The sequence below is a fragment of the Ovis canadensis genome, chromosome 11, assembly GCF_042477335.2.
Source record: "Ovis canadensis isolate MfBH-ARS-UI-01 breed Bighorn chromosome 11, ARS-UI_OviCan_v2, whole genome shotgun sequence".
In the NCBI taxonomy this organism is placed as follows: Eukaryota; Metazoa; Chordata; class Mammalia; order Artiodactyla; family Bovidae; genus Ovis; species Ovis canadensis.
This window is the reverse complement of record NC_091255.1, coordinates 48226104-48241262: the sequence shown is the minus strand read 5'-3', so window position 1 is coordinate 48241262 and position 15159 is coordinate 48226104. Positions and strand designations below refer to the sequence as shown.

At 40.1% G+C, this 15159-nt stretch overlaps 1 protein-coding gene across 7 annotated transcripts in view; it reads left to right on the top strand.

Annotated features, from left to right (window-relative positions):
- The first annotated feature begins 140 nt into the window (after positions 1 to 140).
- FBXL20 (F-box and leucine rich repeat protein 20) overlaps positions 141 to 15159 on the top strand; it is a 93582-nt gene continuing 78563 nt past the window's right edge. For 2 of the 7 annotated variants that reach the window (XR_011247138.1, XR_011247137.1), the window contains exon 1: positions 158 to 564. Coding sequence is in view for 2 of the 7 variants with exons in the window: in XM_069543360.1 (XP_069399461.1) it covers positions 1053 to 1367 (315 nt within the window). In the remaining 5 variants the exon portion in view is untranslated. Of the gene's footprint in view, positions 565 to 822; positions 1368 to 15159 lie in introns of those variants that run through there. The other 5 variants (XR_011247136.1, XR_011247135.1, XM_069543361.1 and 2 more) reach the window with 4 other exon arrangements.

Genomic DNA, 15159 nt, shown 5'->3' with positions numbered 1-15159 from the left:
CTCCGCGCCGCGCCGCGCCGCACCGCCCCGCCCCGCCTACTCGTTCAGACACGCTTGTTTCTCCCGCCAAAGTGGCGTCAGGATCAGGCTCTCACCAACCAGAGCGCTGATTGGAGGGCGGGTAAGCGCTAGAGCCCATTGGGTGCCAGCGGCGGTCGGGCGGCGGAGGGGCGGGGGAAGCCAAGGCCTTTCTGTCTCACCCGCCCCCACCTCCACCAAAGCGCGCCCATCCCCCAGCTAAAGAAATGGTCGTCCAGCTTCTGCACTGCATCCCCTGACCACAAGGCACAAGGTGCGGCCTCGCTGCTCGTCCCCAGAGCAGACGGCAACGCAACTGTGCCCCCGAATCCATGCACAGGGAGATCCACGCCCCACAGCGGCCCCCCAAGCCTCACTGCAACACCCGGTAATGCAATCCACGGAGGCGGGGGAGGCGGCAGCAGCGGCGGCAACAGCGGCGGCGGCGAAAGCAGCAGCAGCACTGCCCCAATCTAGAAACTACCAGAAAGGAGGAAAATGGCTCCGAGCAGGGACCGCCTGCTACACTTTGGGTTCAAGGCGACAGTGAGTGATAGGGGAAGGGAGCTGGGTGGCTGGGAAGGACATGTGTACCAACACGGGCTACTGGGAAGCGACAAGACTTAAGGGGCTGGGAGGACAAGACAGCTCAAGTGCTTGGTGGGTTGGTGCGTGCTGTCTGTCGCGGAGGGGAGAGGTGGGGGCTCGGGTGCTGTGTGCAGTTGTCCTGCTTTCTTCTCTCTCACCGGTCGGCGAGCACGCGCGCACTCGCACCCGCCCCACAGCCCCTCCCATAGACAAATACACACAGACACATAGGCACTTCCCTGCCTCTCCTTCTCGCGGTGGGCTTGTCTGCCTTGGAGGCGAGAGCGGGCTCGCGCCGCCGCCACCGCCGCCGCCGCGCTCCCGTAGCTCTTGGGCTGACGGCCGCGGGCTCTGCCCGGGGATGGGGGAGGGGTGGTCCTGCGCCGCGGCGCGCTCCTCCTCCTCCCCCTCCCCACGCTGTTCCGAGGCCCGGGCGGCTCTGCCCAATGAGGAGCGGCGTTGCTGGCAGGTGGGGAGTGTTTTTGTTTTGGGTTGAAGTTGAGGCTGAGAAGAGAGAAGAGCTAGCGACGAGCAGTCGTCGCCACTACAGCGGCAGGAGGAGGAGGAGGCCCTGCTGGAGTCGAGAGGTCTCTCCTCCCCGCCGACGGCCCCATCCCGCTGGTCCTCTGCCTCGTCTCGGTACCGGAACTCCGGGGCCTGCCCGGGGCCCCCAGTCTTGCACGCCGCAGCGCCCGGCCCCGGCCGCACCCGCCGGCCCCATGAGGAGGGACGTGAACGGAGTGACCAAGAGCAGGTTTGAGGTGTGCGCTTGGGGCGGGGGTGGCGGGGGACGGGTACTAGGGTCCCGTGAGGAAGACTATTTGCGCTCTCATGCCCCGGAAAATTCGCTCCGCACCGAATCTCCTCTCTCGCCTGGCGCCGTCACCCACTGGCCTCTGGGGCTGCCACACTTCTCTCCCGTTTCTCGCCACCCAAAAGCTCAGTGCAGCCCGGCTTCCCTTGTCCTCCCGGCTGGTCGCCTCCTGCGTCTTCCACTCGAGGGCCCCGACGGGGGATTAGCTCTGGCGCCCTAATTCCCCCTCCCCCCAATACCATTCAGGTTTCCATTCTTCACACAACCCTTGGCTTGCCTCCCTTCACCCGGCAGAAAAAGCATCACAGCTGCGATCGAGCGGAGGGACCTCGTTTCCTTTCTTTCTGCCACTTTATTCTTGAAGCGAGGGGGAAATTATGGGCCTAGGACTTTTTCTCTGAGTTTGAGAGGCTGGTTAAACTAGGGGAGTAGGGGTGGTAGACTGAGATGATAGAAACGTCCACGGGTTTTCGGTGCTCTGTGGTCTGGGTATTGTTCTGGTACTTCCTCTTCTTTCCCGTGTGGTCCGTACTTCTGTAGCTCATTGTTTCTGGGAACTCTTAGATGTGTACAGGCTTTGAGGTTGGGACGAAGGTCTGAGAGACTTAAGAAAATCCTTTCAAGTCCCTTTGTCTCTGAGAACTTTTCCTCTGACAAGGAGAGATTTATAGTAATGGAATTACGGAATGGATGAAGAAATAAAACATCTGAAAGTGTCTCTAGGGAGTAGGCAGTGTTGGGAAATGATTCCTTTGGGAAGTGAAGTATTGTAACTACAGGTGAATTACTATAGTATAGTAATATACGGGGAGGTTTGTTGAGTGGACAAGAAAGAAACAACAGCAAGAAGAGTAAATGTTACTTGGCCTTTTTGGACAGAGAATCAGGCTGACCTGGAATTACTCACATTCAGTGTACATCTCACTTGATGTTTTTCTTCATTTTCATTCGAAGGATGAAATTGTAATACAGACAAAAGTTTTAGGAAACTTGCCAACTAAGCGTAGAGGATGAAATCGCTACCTAAGGGTCTTCAGTTTAATCTTTTCCTTGATCTCTTTTTATGCTTATGGAGAAAATACTTTAATTTACCCACAAAGGTCAAGACAGGAAGTGTTTGGGGAGAGTTTAAATTCAGAGCTACAACGTTACTACAGCTCCAGGAGTGGAGAAAATCAAGTAGTTTATGTTTGTGTTTACTTTAATAGAACTTTATGTTGCCCTGATGTAGAGAGACCCAGAAAGCTTAATTTATGATGGTTTCATATTCAGTACTACTATGAAAGTCCAGACTGTCGTTAGAATTACCAAATAGACATTTAACAGTTAACAGAAATCTTCAAAGGGAAACCCAAATACCGAAGAATTGAGTGGAGATAGCCTTTTGCCATTGCAGTCAGCTCTTTATCATTTTGCTATTCACTTTTAGGTTGTGTGAGTAATTGTTGGAAAGAGTTCTTTTGTAGTTTGTGCTTTAAAATTGTACCACTATATCCTGTTTTTATACTTATATTTTAATTTGTAGTTTATCTGTACTGGTGGTTCTAAACTAATAAAATGTATTGCTTTATTAAGCATATCTGTTTGTGTTGATTGGTATTAACTGGGAACCAAAGTTTTCTGAAAATGTCTGAGAAGAACAATAAGAATGAGGGAGGGAACACCACTCCTTCTACAGTGTTTGTGATTAAAATATTTGTTTGTAAACAAAAAGCTACTCTTACTGTGATGTGAAGTGTTAATTTTTTTTGTTGTTCATTCTCCAAGTCTGTATCTGACTTTTCATGACCCCATGTAAGTGTTCATGCTGGAATACAAATGAGAAGGGACTGCAAATGAGTTTCATTATCTGAGTATTTTTTAAAATCATGTACCCCTTAATGACCTAATTCACAAGTAATAAAACAATAAACTATTTGGTCTTTCATAAAATAATACACTTATTGCTAATTCATTGAAAACATTTAAAATATTTACTTTCAGTGGATAAAAGATGTAGATAAGATAAACAGGCTTTCAATGTCTAAAAATTTACATCACATTTTTTAAATTTCTCAAAATCTCAGAAGGTTTTTAAAAGACTGATAATTTATAATTGTAAGTAGGTAGCTTTGAGGATTTTTCTGAGTGTAGGTAATGTCTGTAGCAAATATATAACAACTAATTTCAACTTAGGTATGGTTAATACAAAACATGAAAGATTATTTTGCTTGGCCACTTTTTTGGGGGGGATAACTAAAACTTTTTTGTTTAATTATTTGAAGTCTTTTTATAAGGAATATTTTTGTGTATTATGCTTTTGGGTGTTGTAAGTGCTGGCCACACACTTTAAATCTCACACTCAGAACAGTAAAAAGCAAAACAAAATATTTTTTTAAGTTAAATCAGGGGAGAAGGGTACCTATTAGGCATCTATATAGCATCCTGTGAAATAGCCAAGTAGATGACTGTTGGATAAAAGAGTTTAGAAAAAATATGCAGATGTGAAAATTGTTTTTGTTGTGTCACTTTGGCATTAGATCAACACAGTAATAACCCTTATAAGTTAAAATAATATATACTAAATTGTTTTAGTCTTTTATTTGAAACTCATTCAAATACTTGTATGTTACTTGTTGTAGTACACTTTGTTTTGTGGCAACTTTTGATAATTTCCTTTCAAATTTAAAAATGATTGTTCAGTGTATCCTGTATGTCAGGTGCACTGAGCTAGATGTTTTTACCTCTGTTACTTCTAATTTTCACAATTCTATTTTGAGGAAAGCTAGGGCCTGACAAGTATTCAAGTTGCACAGCTAGTACATTGGGAAGCCAAGATTCCAATCTGCATTTTTTTTTTACTCCACTCTATCATTCTGGTCTGTTTTTAGCATTACATAGCATACAAGCTCATAAAATGTGAAAAAGAGCTTTTCTGAAGTTCTTTATCCAGCATGTTTTATTTTGCTTTTGCTATTGAGATAATATAGCTGTCCTTCATTTTAAGTACTGTAACTAGTACTATCTTAACATAGTGACATTAATGACAGACACATGTCTGGCTAGCCCTTGAATCCAAGTTTAGATTTTTTTCAGTTAAGCCTCTCCACTTTATCATACTCTTACTTAGCTCCATTATAAGAATGTAGTAGTATTGGAGGAAAATACTATCTTATTTGGATTTATTAAAAAGTATAACCTAAGGAAAGTATAGTAGTAACGTTCACTGACATTCTCATACTATTTTTCAATTTAATCAATGCCTAGAGAAGTTAAGAGTCACATAGTTAGGAAGTGATAAGTTCCAGTTTGGGTATTTTGAAACACTGGGCATTATTTTATTTTTTTTCATTACACATCGCTGCTGCTCTGATAAATCTATAGTACTGAAGTTTGCTTGATTAGGTTGTAATATTTCTTTACCTGCTTCATTTTACTTCATTTTGTCCAAAATTAGAAAAATCATAAACTGTTTTGTGGCAGAAAGAACATACTGCATTGGGAGTTACCAGAACTTGACTTAGTTAATCTTGATTTTTGTCAACCAATTGACTATAGCATTGGTCATCTCTTTTCACTTCTCTGGTTTGGTCAGTTACCTCCTCTGTAAGAAAAAGAAGCTGAAATCAATTACTGAGGTTCCTTTTATTCCAGATCCTGTGAATCTAATTTTTTATTAAAAGCTGACCTTGGTCATTTCTTCTGAAATAGCCACTCCAGTATTTGTTAAAGTTTGTAGGCTCAGTCACACAGTTTAGTTAAGACTGCAGTAATGACCCTTTTTTCCCTTAAGGTTTTATCTTCTAATCTAAAGAACATTCTGCATAGTAAATAACCGTATTTTCCAAATTGGTACATGTGGAAAATGTTATATATATTTTCCAGTGGGTGAGAGTCACTTGTTTCACTCTATTTGAAAGGCCTTGCAATGAATGGGAGGAGAACTAGTAAAAATAAGGAATTTTGTTTTTAACACTTTAGAGATTAGTTTGAAAGCAATTACCTATTACCAAACATTACTATAGAAAATCGAAATTAGGAGTGTTCTTTTCAGGCTCATTCAGACAGTCTGTTCTTTTTCGAATAGTGTTATTGATGTTTCTTTATTTTACAGTCATAGGTGCTTTTGAAAGCACAGTACTGTCCTGTACTTATATTGTGTTCACTCGTTACTTAAAAATAAACATATGTTTGTATCTTGCTACAGTATACATAAGATAAACAGCTAGGTACTGGCTGCTGCTGCTAAGTCGCTTCAGTTGTGTCTGACACTGTGTGACCGCATAGATGGCAGCCCACCAGGCTCCCCTATCCCTGGGATTCTCCAGGCAAGAACACTGGAGTGGGTTGCCATTACATTCTCCAATGCATGAAAGTGAAAAGTGAAAGTGAAGTCGTTCAGTCATGTCCGACTCCTAGCGACCCCATGGACTACAGCCCACCAGGCTCCTCCGTCCATGGGATTTTCCAGGCAAGAGTACTGGAGTGGGTTGCCATTGCTAGGTACTGGAAATTATGCTTAATCCATTAAGTCATTAAATTTTTTAACTTGGCAGAAACTTTACAAAATGTATAGTTGATATTTAAGTCCTACATTATAAGATGTAATCTGTTTCTACATTGAAGATTTTCATTCATTAAAGCAGTATTTCTGTTAGAAGTATCCATACTTTTAAAGTCATGTCTTCATGTTCTAGGCCGTTTGTCAGTTTTTAGCTGTTGGTGTTGTTTTTTAATCTTAATTTTAAAAATCTTTCTATTTTCATCTTCAGAGTTGTATCTTTTCAAATTTTGGTATCATTTTTTTTTTTTTCAGATTAATGGGTGCTTTTTTTTTTATTCCTAGCCCTTAGATTACTGTTTCTCAACTGGTGACAGATTGGAAACTAAATTAAAAATTTCAGTAATCTAACTAGTACTGTGGTTTTGCAAGGGTATTTTTAGATGTCCAAAATAAAATATTCCGTTATACTAGGAAAATCCAAGGGAGGGAGGAAGAAGAAAGAATGCCCTTAAACTGACCAAATTTAGCTGCTTGTGCAGAGTTGCCTTTACACTGTTTTCCTAGTTAATATCCCAGAATTCATAAATTCTTAGATCAGACCCCCACCCAAAAATCGCCTCAGAAAAATGAAGACATCCAACTGTGGTTTGTTTTTTTTCCAACTGGTGGTTTTATATCTTAATGCACTGGGACCCATTTGATAAAAAGATTTTAACTTAATAATAGCCACTAACAGTAGGTGGTAGTATTGAACTACGCAGTAGTATTTGTGCTTGATTCATGTTGCTTAATTATATAACGTTAAAAAATATATGTATTTAATGCAATAAATCCAAAACAGATTTGCATTAGCTCTTGAAGACTTTCTGTTAAAAGAGTGGCACTGCTGGCTAGTTATTTTCAGCACATATCAAATAACTATTTAGTAGGCATGTGATTTAAAGCTATAGGTAAGTAATCTCTTTATTCCCTAATTCTATTTCCTCTAATTTGATTTTATGGCATTTTGTTGTCTTTATTAAGCCTCATATTTGACAGTTGTAATCAGGTGGAAATATAATTAATTTAATCCATTTTGCTGTCTTTTAAGTTTCTATGAAGTAAAAGTCACCTATTTGTAAAACACGGTAGAAAGGATTTAGTCAGTTATGAAACAGATATTGGCTGTGTTTTCTGTCATTTTTGTCCTTGATCCCAGGAGTTTCTAGTAAAAACTAAAAAAGGGAAATAGAACACTGTGAAAATAAATAGTATATTGATCTTATGCATTACTTTGGTGCTAAGACACAAGTCATATCTAATAACAAGGAGGTGAAGATAGGCAATATATCAAATGCCTGCCCAGTTTTATATTATCAGATATACCACCTGTTATGATATTTGCTGATGAATGAAACTTTCTGATCAACCGAAGTATGCAGGCAGATATAATTTCACAAGCATTTAAAAGTAAAAAATGGAAAAGCATTCTCAGTTTCTTACTTGTAATTTGCAATAGTAAGAATATGCCATAAGGTAAGGTAAGGTGAAGTGGCTGTCACGTCCGACTCTTTGCGACCCCACAGACTGTAGCCTACGAGGCCCTTCCATCCGTGGGATTTTCCAGGCAAGAGTACTGGAGTGGGTTCCCATTTCCTTCTCCAGAGGATCTTCCTGACCCAGGGATTGAACCCAGGTTTGCATTGTAGGTGGATGCTTTACCATCTGATCCACCAGGGAAGTCTATGGCTATTCTTGGAGAAGGAAATGGCAACCCACCTCCAGTATTCTTGCCTGGAGAATCCCAGGGACAGCGGATCCTGGTGGGCTGCTGTCTATGGGGTCACATAGAGTCTGACATGACTGAAGTGACTTAGCAGCAGCATGGCTATTCTGAGTGGCTTTGAGTTTGTTTTACTGTATGCAAAATGAAAGAATTTATGTGACAGGAAGGACAGGCAGAAAGAAAGCAGTAAAATTTCTAGATTAGGGCAGGCTTTTAAATGTAGAATACCTCTTATCTTATGCTTCCCTCTAGGGAAGATCATTGCCAACTGCTTTTATTCTGAATTGCAGTTACCAACAAAGAGCCAGATTTGTTTTATTTTTTTGTCTTTTTTTGCTTTGTTCAGATGGGTGGGGTGAAGAAAAAGAGAAGAGATTTACAGTTCCTTGAAAATTAACAATGTAATGTTAAGTATAAATGTTAGTTAGCTACACTTCTCTGTTGGAATATGTTATCCTTTTTTGTCCTCTTATTTTTTGAGCCATATCATCTATATATTTTAATGTTCTAATTTTGAAATTAATTTGAGTAAGGAGAGAATGAAAACATTAAGATATCTTTAGGGTTTTATAGAAAGGAATAATTTCTTAACTAGGAAACATATGCATAAGTATTTTATATACACATATACATGTGTGTCTGTGTGCCTGAGGGTAGATTGTCTCTGTACCTCCATTGTCTAAATTCTAAGGTTCCTTCCAGCATGGAGATCATATGATTCTCTCTAAATAAGTCCCCCAGGTTGCTGTGAGTTGGAGATTAGATATTCAGTTTATTGCCAGTGTTCTTAACATTTGTTTCTATTACAGTAAACACAAAACAGCCTTTGTGACCTGCCCCTATATTTATTTATTAAATACTACTATATATAAATATTCTTTATTTTATGTACACTTTATTTCATTTTTGGCTTTGCTGAGTCTTTGTTGCTACATGGGCTTTTCTCTAGTTGAGGCCAGCAGGGGCTACTCTTCAGTTGCAGTGTGGGCTTCTCATTGCAGTGGCTTCTCTTGCCATGGAGCATGGACTTTAGAGCATGGGCTTCAGCAGTCTCAGCACATGGGCTCAGTAGTTGTGGCTCCTAGACTCTAGGAGGAGGAGGGGATGACAGAGGATGAGATGGCTGGATGGCATCATCGACTCGATGCACATGAGTTTGGGTGAACTCCTGGAGTTGGTGATGGACAGGGAGGCCTGGCGTGCTGTGATTCATGGGGTCGCAAAGAGTCGGACGCGACTGAGCGACTGAACTGAACTGAGACTCTAGAGCACAGGCTTAATAGTTATGTCACTGGAGCTTGGTTGCTCTGCAGCATGTGGGGTCTTCTCAGATCAGGGATCAAACGTGTGCCTCCTGCATTGGCAGGTGGATTCTTTACCACTCAGTCACCAGGGAAGCCCCTCTGAACCTATACGTGTATATCTGTTTACAGATATGGTGGTTGTTCAGTTGCCAAGTCTTGTCCGACTCCATTTCCCAGAGTTTGTCCAAGTTCATGTCTGGTGAATCGGTAGACCATCCAACCATCTCATCCTCTGTTGCCCTCTTCTCCTTTAGCCTTCAATCTTTCCCATTTTCAGGGTCTTTTCCAATGACTCTGCTGTGTGCATCAGGTGGCCAAAGTATTGAAGCTTCAGCTTTAGCATTAGTCCTTCCAAAGAGTGTTCAGGATTGATTTCCTTTAAGATTGACTGGTTTGATCTCCTTGTTTTCCAAGGGACTCTCAAGAGTCTTCTCTAGCACCACAGTTCGAAAGCATCAACTCTTTGTCGCTCTGCCTTCTTTATTGTCTGGCTTTCACATCCGTACATGACTACTGGAAAGATCATAGCCTTGACTATATGGACCTTTGTCTGCAAAGTGATGCCTTTGCTTTTTAACACACTGTCTGGGTTTGTCATAGCTTTCCTGCCAAGAAGCAATCATCTTCTAATTTCATGGCTGCAGGTCACTATCCACAGTGATTTTATAGCCTAAGAAGAGGAAATCTGTTGCTGCTTCTACCTCTTCCCCTTCTATTTACCGTAAAGTGATGGGACCAAATGCCATGATCTTAGTTTTTTGAATGTTCAGTTTTAAGCTGATTTTTTCACTCTCCTCCTTCACCCTCATCAAGAGATTCTAGTTCCTTTTTGCTTTCTGCCATTAGAGTGGTATCATCTGCATATCTGAGGTTTGATATTTCCTCATCAAGAGACTCTAGTTCCTTTTTGCTTTCTGCCATTAAGAGTGGTATCATCTGCATATCTGAGGTTGATATTTCTCCCAGCAGTCTTGATTCCAGCTTGTTTGTGCTTCATCCAGCCCAGCATTTTGCATGATGTGCTCTGCATATAAGTTACAGGATGACAGTAAATGGCCTTGTTGTACTCCTTTCTCAATCCTGAACCAGCTAATTGTTCCGTACAGGGTTCTAACTGTTGCTTCTTGACCCGCATACAGGTTGCTCAGGAGACAGGTAAGATGGTCTGGTATTCCCATCTCTTTAAGAGTTTTCCACAGTTTGTTATGATCCACACAGTCAAAGGCTTTAGTGTAGTCAGTGAAACAGAGGTAGATGTTTTTGTGGAATTCTCTTGCTTTCTGTATGATTCAGTGAATGTTGGCAATTTGATCTCTGGTTCCTGTGCCTTTTCTAAACCCAGCTTGAAAATCTGAAAGTTCTCAGTTCACATAATGCTGAAGCCTACCTGGAGGATTTTGAGCATAACCTTCCTAGCAGAGGAAATGAGTGTAATTGTCCAGTGGTTTGAACATTCTTTAGTACTGCCCTTCTTGGGAATTGGGATAAGGATTGACCTTTTCCAGTCATGTGGCCATTGCTGAGTTTTCCAAATTTGCTGACATATTGAGTGCAGCACTTTAATAGCATCAGATATGTTATACCTCTCTGAATGATTTTTGCCAAGGAGTGAGGAATAGGTATGATTGCGTGATATCCTGGAGTTTAGTGTGTTATGATTCAGTTTTTAATATTTTTGGAATTTATATATTTGTATAAAGAGAACTTATTTAAAAGCATTAGCTTTGAAGTCTGAGTTTGTACCCTGGCTTTGCCATTTACCATCTGTATGACCTTAGTGTGCATGTGTGCTTGGTTGCTCAGTTGTGTCTGATTCTGTGACCCTGTGAACTGTGTCTCACCAGGCTCTTCTGTCCATGGGATTCTCCAGGCAAGATTATTGGAGTGGGTTGCCGTTTTCTCCTCCAGGGGATCTTCTTGACCCAGAGATCAAACCTGGGTCTCCTGCATTGGCAAGCGCATTCTTTACCACTGAGCCACATGGGAAGCCCTGTATGACCTAAGACAGGTCATTTAATCTCTCAAAGTCTCAAATTTTCAATATCTAAAAAATGGGTACAAAACCTACACACTGGATTATAAAGATTAAATTCTATGATGTTTTTATAACATTGAGCAAACATTGTACATGATCTATTGTATGATAAGGGCTCAAAAAATGATGCCTATTATTTTATTACTTTCTGGAGTGAAAGTGGTTTTGAGTAGACTTTTTGTAAATCATTGTTTTAAATGCTTTAAAGGAATATACTATTTAAAGGAAAAAGTATTATAAAGGAAAGAACGTAACTAATGATTTCTTTTCATCTGATTCAATTTTATACGTTGGGTTTATTGGACTGGAACACATGAATTTTAATCAGTGTAGTTGAACCTATGAAGTTTAATCAGTAATAATTTGATGATGTTTATATGGAATTTATACTGTAACTATTATTGTGTTCACTGTTAGGCAGATGTGGGTAAATGTCTCCTAAGATGAGAATCTGGAACCAAATTGTAAGTTGACATTTAAAACAGTCAGCTTTTACTCAAGAAACTGGTCATTCTTCTTTTTCTGGTTTGTAGAAAATAAAGCTATGGCATGACTGAACATGGAAAAGTAAGTAGAGATGCATTTATTTATTTATTTTTAAGAGCACTGCATTGCTAATACCCTTTCCCCACACTCATCAGTTTTTTGAAAGTTATTTACATGCCTTCATGTAAAGACACTTCCGTTGCAAAAATCACATCATAGCTTGTTTCTGCAGTCCATTTGTAGGAAGGAAACCTGATATATTTTGGAAGTGTCCTTGAATAAGTTGAAGCATTTATTTAATAATGTAACTTTCCTAACATCATGAATGGTAACTTCAGGAAGATAAGGGACTTAATATTCAGTATTCTTAGTCACAGCTGACTGGAGTTATACAAAAGCAGCTTCCCAAATCTAGATCTACACAACAGCAAAATATCCAGCTTTACCGAGGTTAACACATTCTTTAAGAAAGAATAATTGTATCTAGATTATTTGCCTCAAAAGGCATTAAAGGCCCTAAATGACATAAATTTCATCTGAGCACATCAGTTTCTGGTCCAGACAGAAAAATCTGGCCTAAATGTGGAAGTCAAGAACTCAAGGGACTTTCTCTTTGCACTACTGTAAACCCACACTGCACACTGGGGAAAACTGCTTACTTCTCTGTCTTTACAGCTCTTAAATAAGGTTTCCAGTATCTGTTTCCCTACCTTATTACAAACTGGATTAATACAATGTTTTATGCCCATTATACCTCTGTTGAAACAAAAAAGATTAAACCTAAAACTCTTACTTTAAAAAAATTTTTATTTTTTTTTCGGCTGTACTGGGTCTTCGTTGCTGCACAAGCTTTTCTCTAGTTGCGGCGAGCAGGGGCTACTCTCGATGTGCAGGCTTCTGTAGATGTGGCTCAGTAGTTGTGGTTCCTGGGCTCTAGAGCACAGGCTGGATAGTTGTGGCACACGGGCTTAGTTGCTCCTTAGTTGCTCCTTGGCCTATAGGATCTTCCTGGACCAGAGGTTGAATCCGTGTCTCCTTCATTTGCAGAGGGATTCTTTACCACTGAGCCACCAGGGAAGCCCCTAAAATAATACTTCGTGACTTCAATGGACAGCATTAAGGAGGAATAAATGAAACTGGATTTAATTTATGGCAACTGAATTGCACAGTAGAGAAATAAGTAGCAATCTGAATTAGACATTTAGACTCACCAGTGCAGTTTTTTGTGCAATACTAATCCCTTGAAAGAATACAAAGTTAATTTGTATTTACAACTTGAACTCCATAGGGAAATCAGTTTACATATCATGGATTTGCCATCATAAAACCAATAGCTCATTTCAGGTTTCTGTCCTGTCCTAGATGTTTCAGCCCTAGAAGCAAGGGCAATAGCTAATGTATAGCACCTAACATATGGTTATTTTACAACTTGTACGTTTTACAACTGAAACACATTCAGTTATACTGACGAAACTATCATACCACGCTACAGCCTCTCAAACTACCAAGAACAAATATATCTGGGAACTCAACAAAGCTAATCTGACCCTGTCTGGGGCACAGAAATTCTCAGTCTAGAAAACCAGGGCATGCTGTTGGTAGAAGTTCTGTTTTGTTTAAATTTTATTTAGCATTAGTATGTGTTAAATACTGATAGGTGTTAGAAATGCAGAACTGCTCCAAAGCAACGTCTCTTCCTCAGGGAGTTTGTAATCTACATAGGAAGAAAACTGGATGAGAAAAATAATTTAGTGGGTTCTGGCAGTGTTAGCTATGTGGGAGAGTTAGAAGAAACAATTTTATTTCTTGGGAAACAGAGCAGTAGGATTACTAAAGAGAGAGCTAGTCAGAGTAACTGCTTTTTTCTAAAGCTGAACATTTCTCAGAAGTTTAAGCAGAAATTAATCAAGGTTAGAAAAAGAGTGGACATAGGGAGAGGGGAGGAGAGGGTGAGAGTGTACGGAGAAAGTAACAGGGAAACTTCCATTACAATATGTAAAATAGATAGGGAATTTGCTGTTTGTCTCAGGCAGCTCCGACAAGGGCTCTGTATCAATCTAGAAGGGTGGGATGGGGAGGGAGATGGGAGAGAGGTTCAAGAGGGAGGGGACATATGTATACCTATGGCTGATTCATGTTGATGTTTGACAGAAAACAACAAAATTCTGTAAAGCAGTTATCCTTCAATTAAAATTTTAATAACATTTTTAAAAGTAGAAAACTAATAACAGGAAAATGACACTTCCACCAGTAGTTCCAGGAATTCATTATATAGTAAGTAGTTCCATTTGTTTTTAAGGCAAATAATAAATATTTTTAAGGAATTTATAAAGGATTAAAAAATGCTGACCCTTGTATATGGAGGGCATCCTGCTAACTTCCCTTTAGTAGGACAGATATTTTGAACTATCTTAAGTAACAGCTTAACACAGTGTTCTACACATTAAAGAACATGTTCCCGTTTATGATTTCATTTGAACTTAGAAAAAAGTCTCGTGTAGTAGGTAGAGGATATTTTTCTGCTGTTTATCGAGAAGAAAGCAGATGCTTTAAAAGGCTGTCATTTTCCTCATTAAATAGCTAAGTATTTAAAAGCCAGAACTTTAGTCCAGTTGACTTCTATATGTGCCTGGAGGGCATGCCAACTGAGAATGGGTTGTTTTGAAAAATTTCTCCATTGTTAGTTACTCTTTTGATCCATAGCAGGTATTTATAAGATGTTTGGTTAGGATTGACTAACACTTAAATTTGTGGCCAAAGAATTGAGCAGAGTTAATTTCATGTGAACTGAAAAGCGTGGGCATTGAACCTGTTCTTTGGTTTACTAGCCAACTTTAACTCTTTAACAACTGTGAACAAATATTCTGTATAAACCCTACCAAGTCTTAAATTCCTTTTAGATACCTATGTAATAAAAATATACCACTGTTGAGTGAAAAATAATAAAAATTCAGGGTACAGTATTTTATGAATAAACATACATTTCTAGGTCAAAGATCAACTAGGCTTAATGGAATAAAAGAGTAATATCAGGAATAATACTGAGAAACAAAAAGAGTGTTTAAATTATTTATTTCAATAATTTGAAAATTGCGTTTAAAATAATCCCATCCATAAAGTGCAAGGTGTTTTGGAGTTATGGCCAAGATCTTTCTGACCCTTCTCCAGGGGAACTTCCCAACCCAGGGATCGAACCCAGTTCTCCCACACTGAGGGGGATTCTTTATCAGTTGAGCCACCAGGAAAGCCCAGGAATACTGGAGTGCGTAGCCTATCCCTTCTTCAGGGGATCTTCCCAACCCAGAAATCGAACCGGGATCTCCTGCATTGCAGCTGAGCTACCAGGAAAGCCCCTCCTAACATCTGTCAAATACATGTTCATATGAAATGCGTGATATTTCATTACATTACCTTTCTAGTCTTGCAGTACTACACACCTACCTAGGATCCAGCTTTATTTTTCTAGGTTTTACATATTCTGACTGTTGTCAAATGACTTGTCAGTATTTCTAGTAACAGTATTATTTCAGAGATGAATTAACAGAATGAAAATGACAGGATTCAGTTCAGCATTAGGCTGGGATCCAGGGGAAAATATATATGCTCCACATTATCTTAACTGGAAATAATGTTTTTCTCTTGTGAAATTAGGCCTGGATACACATT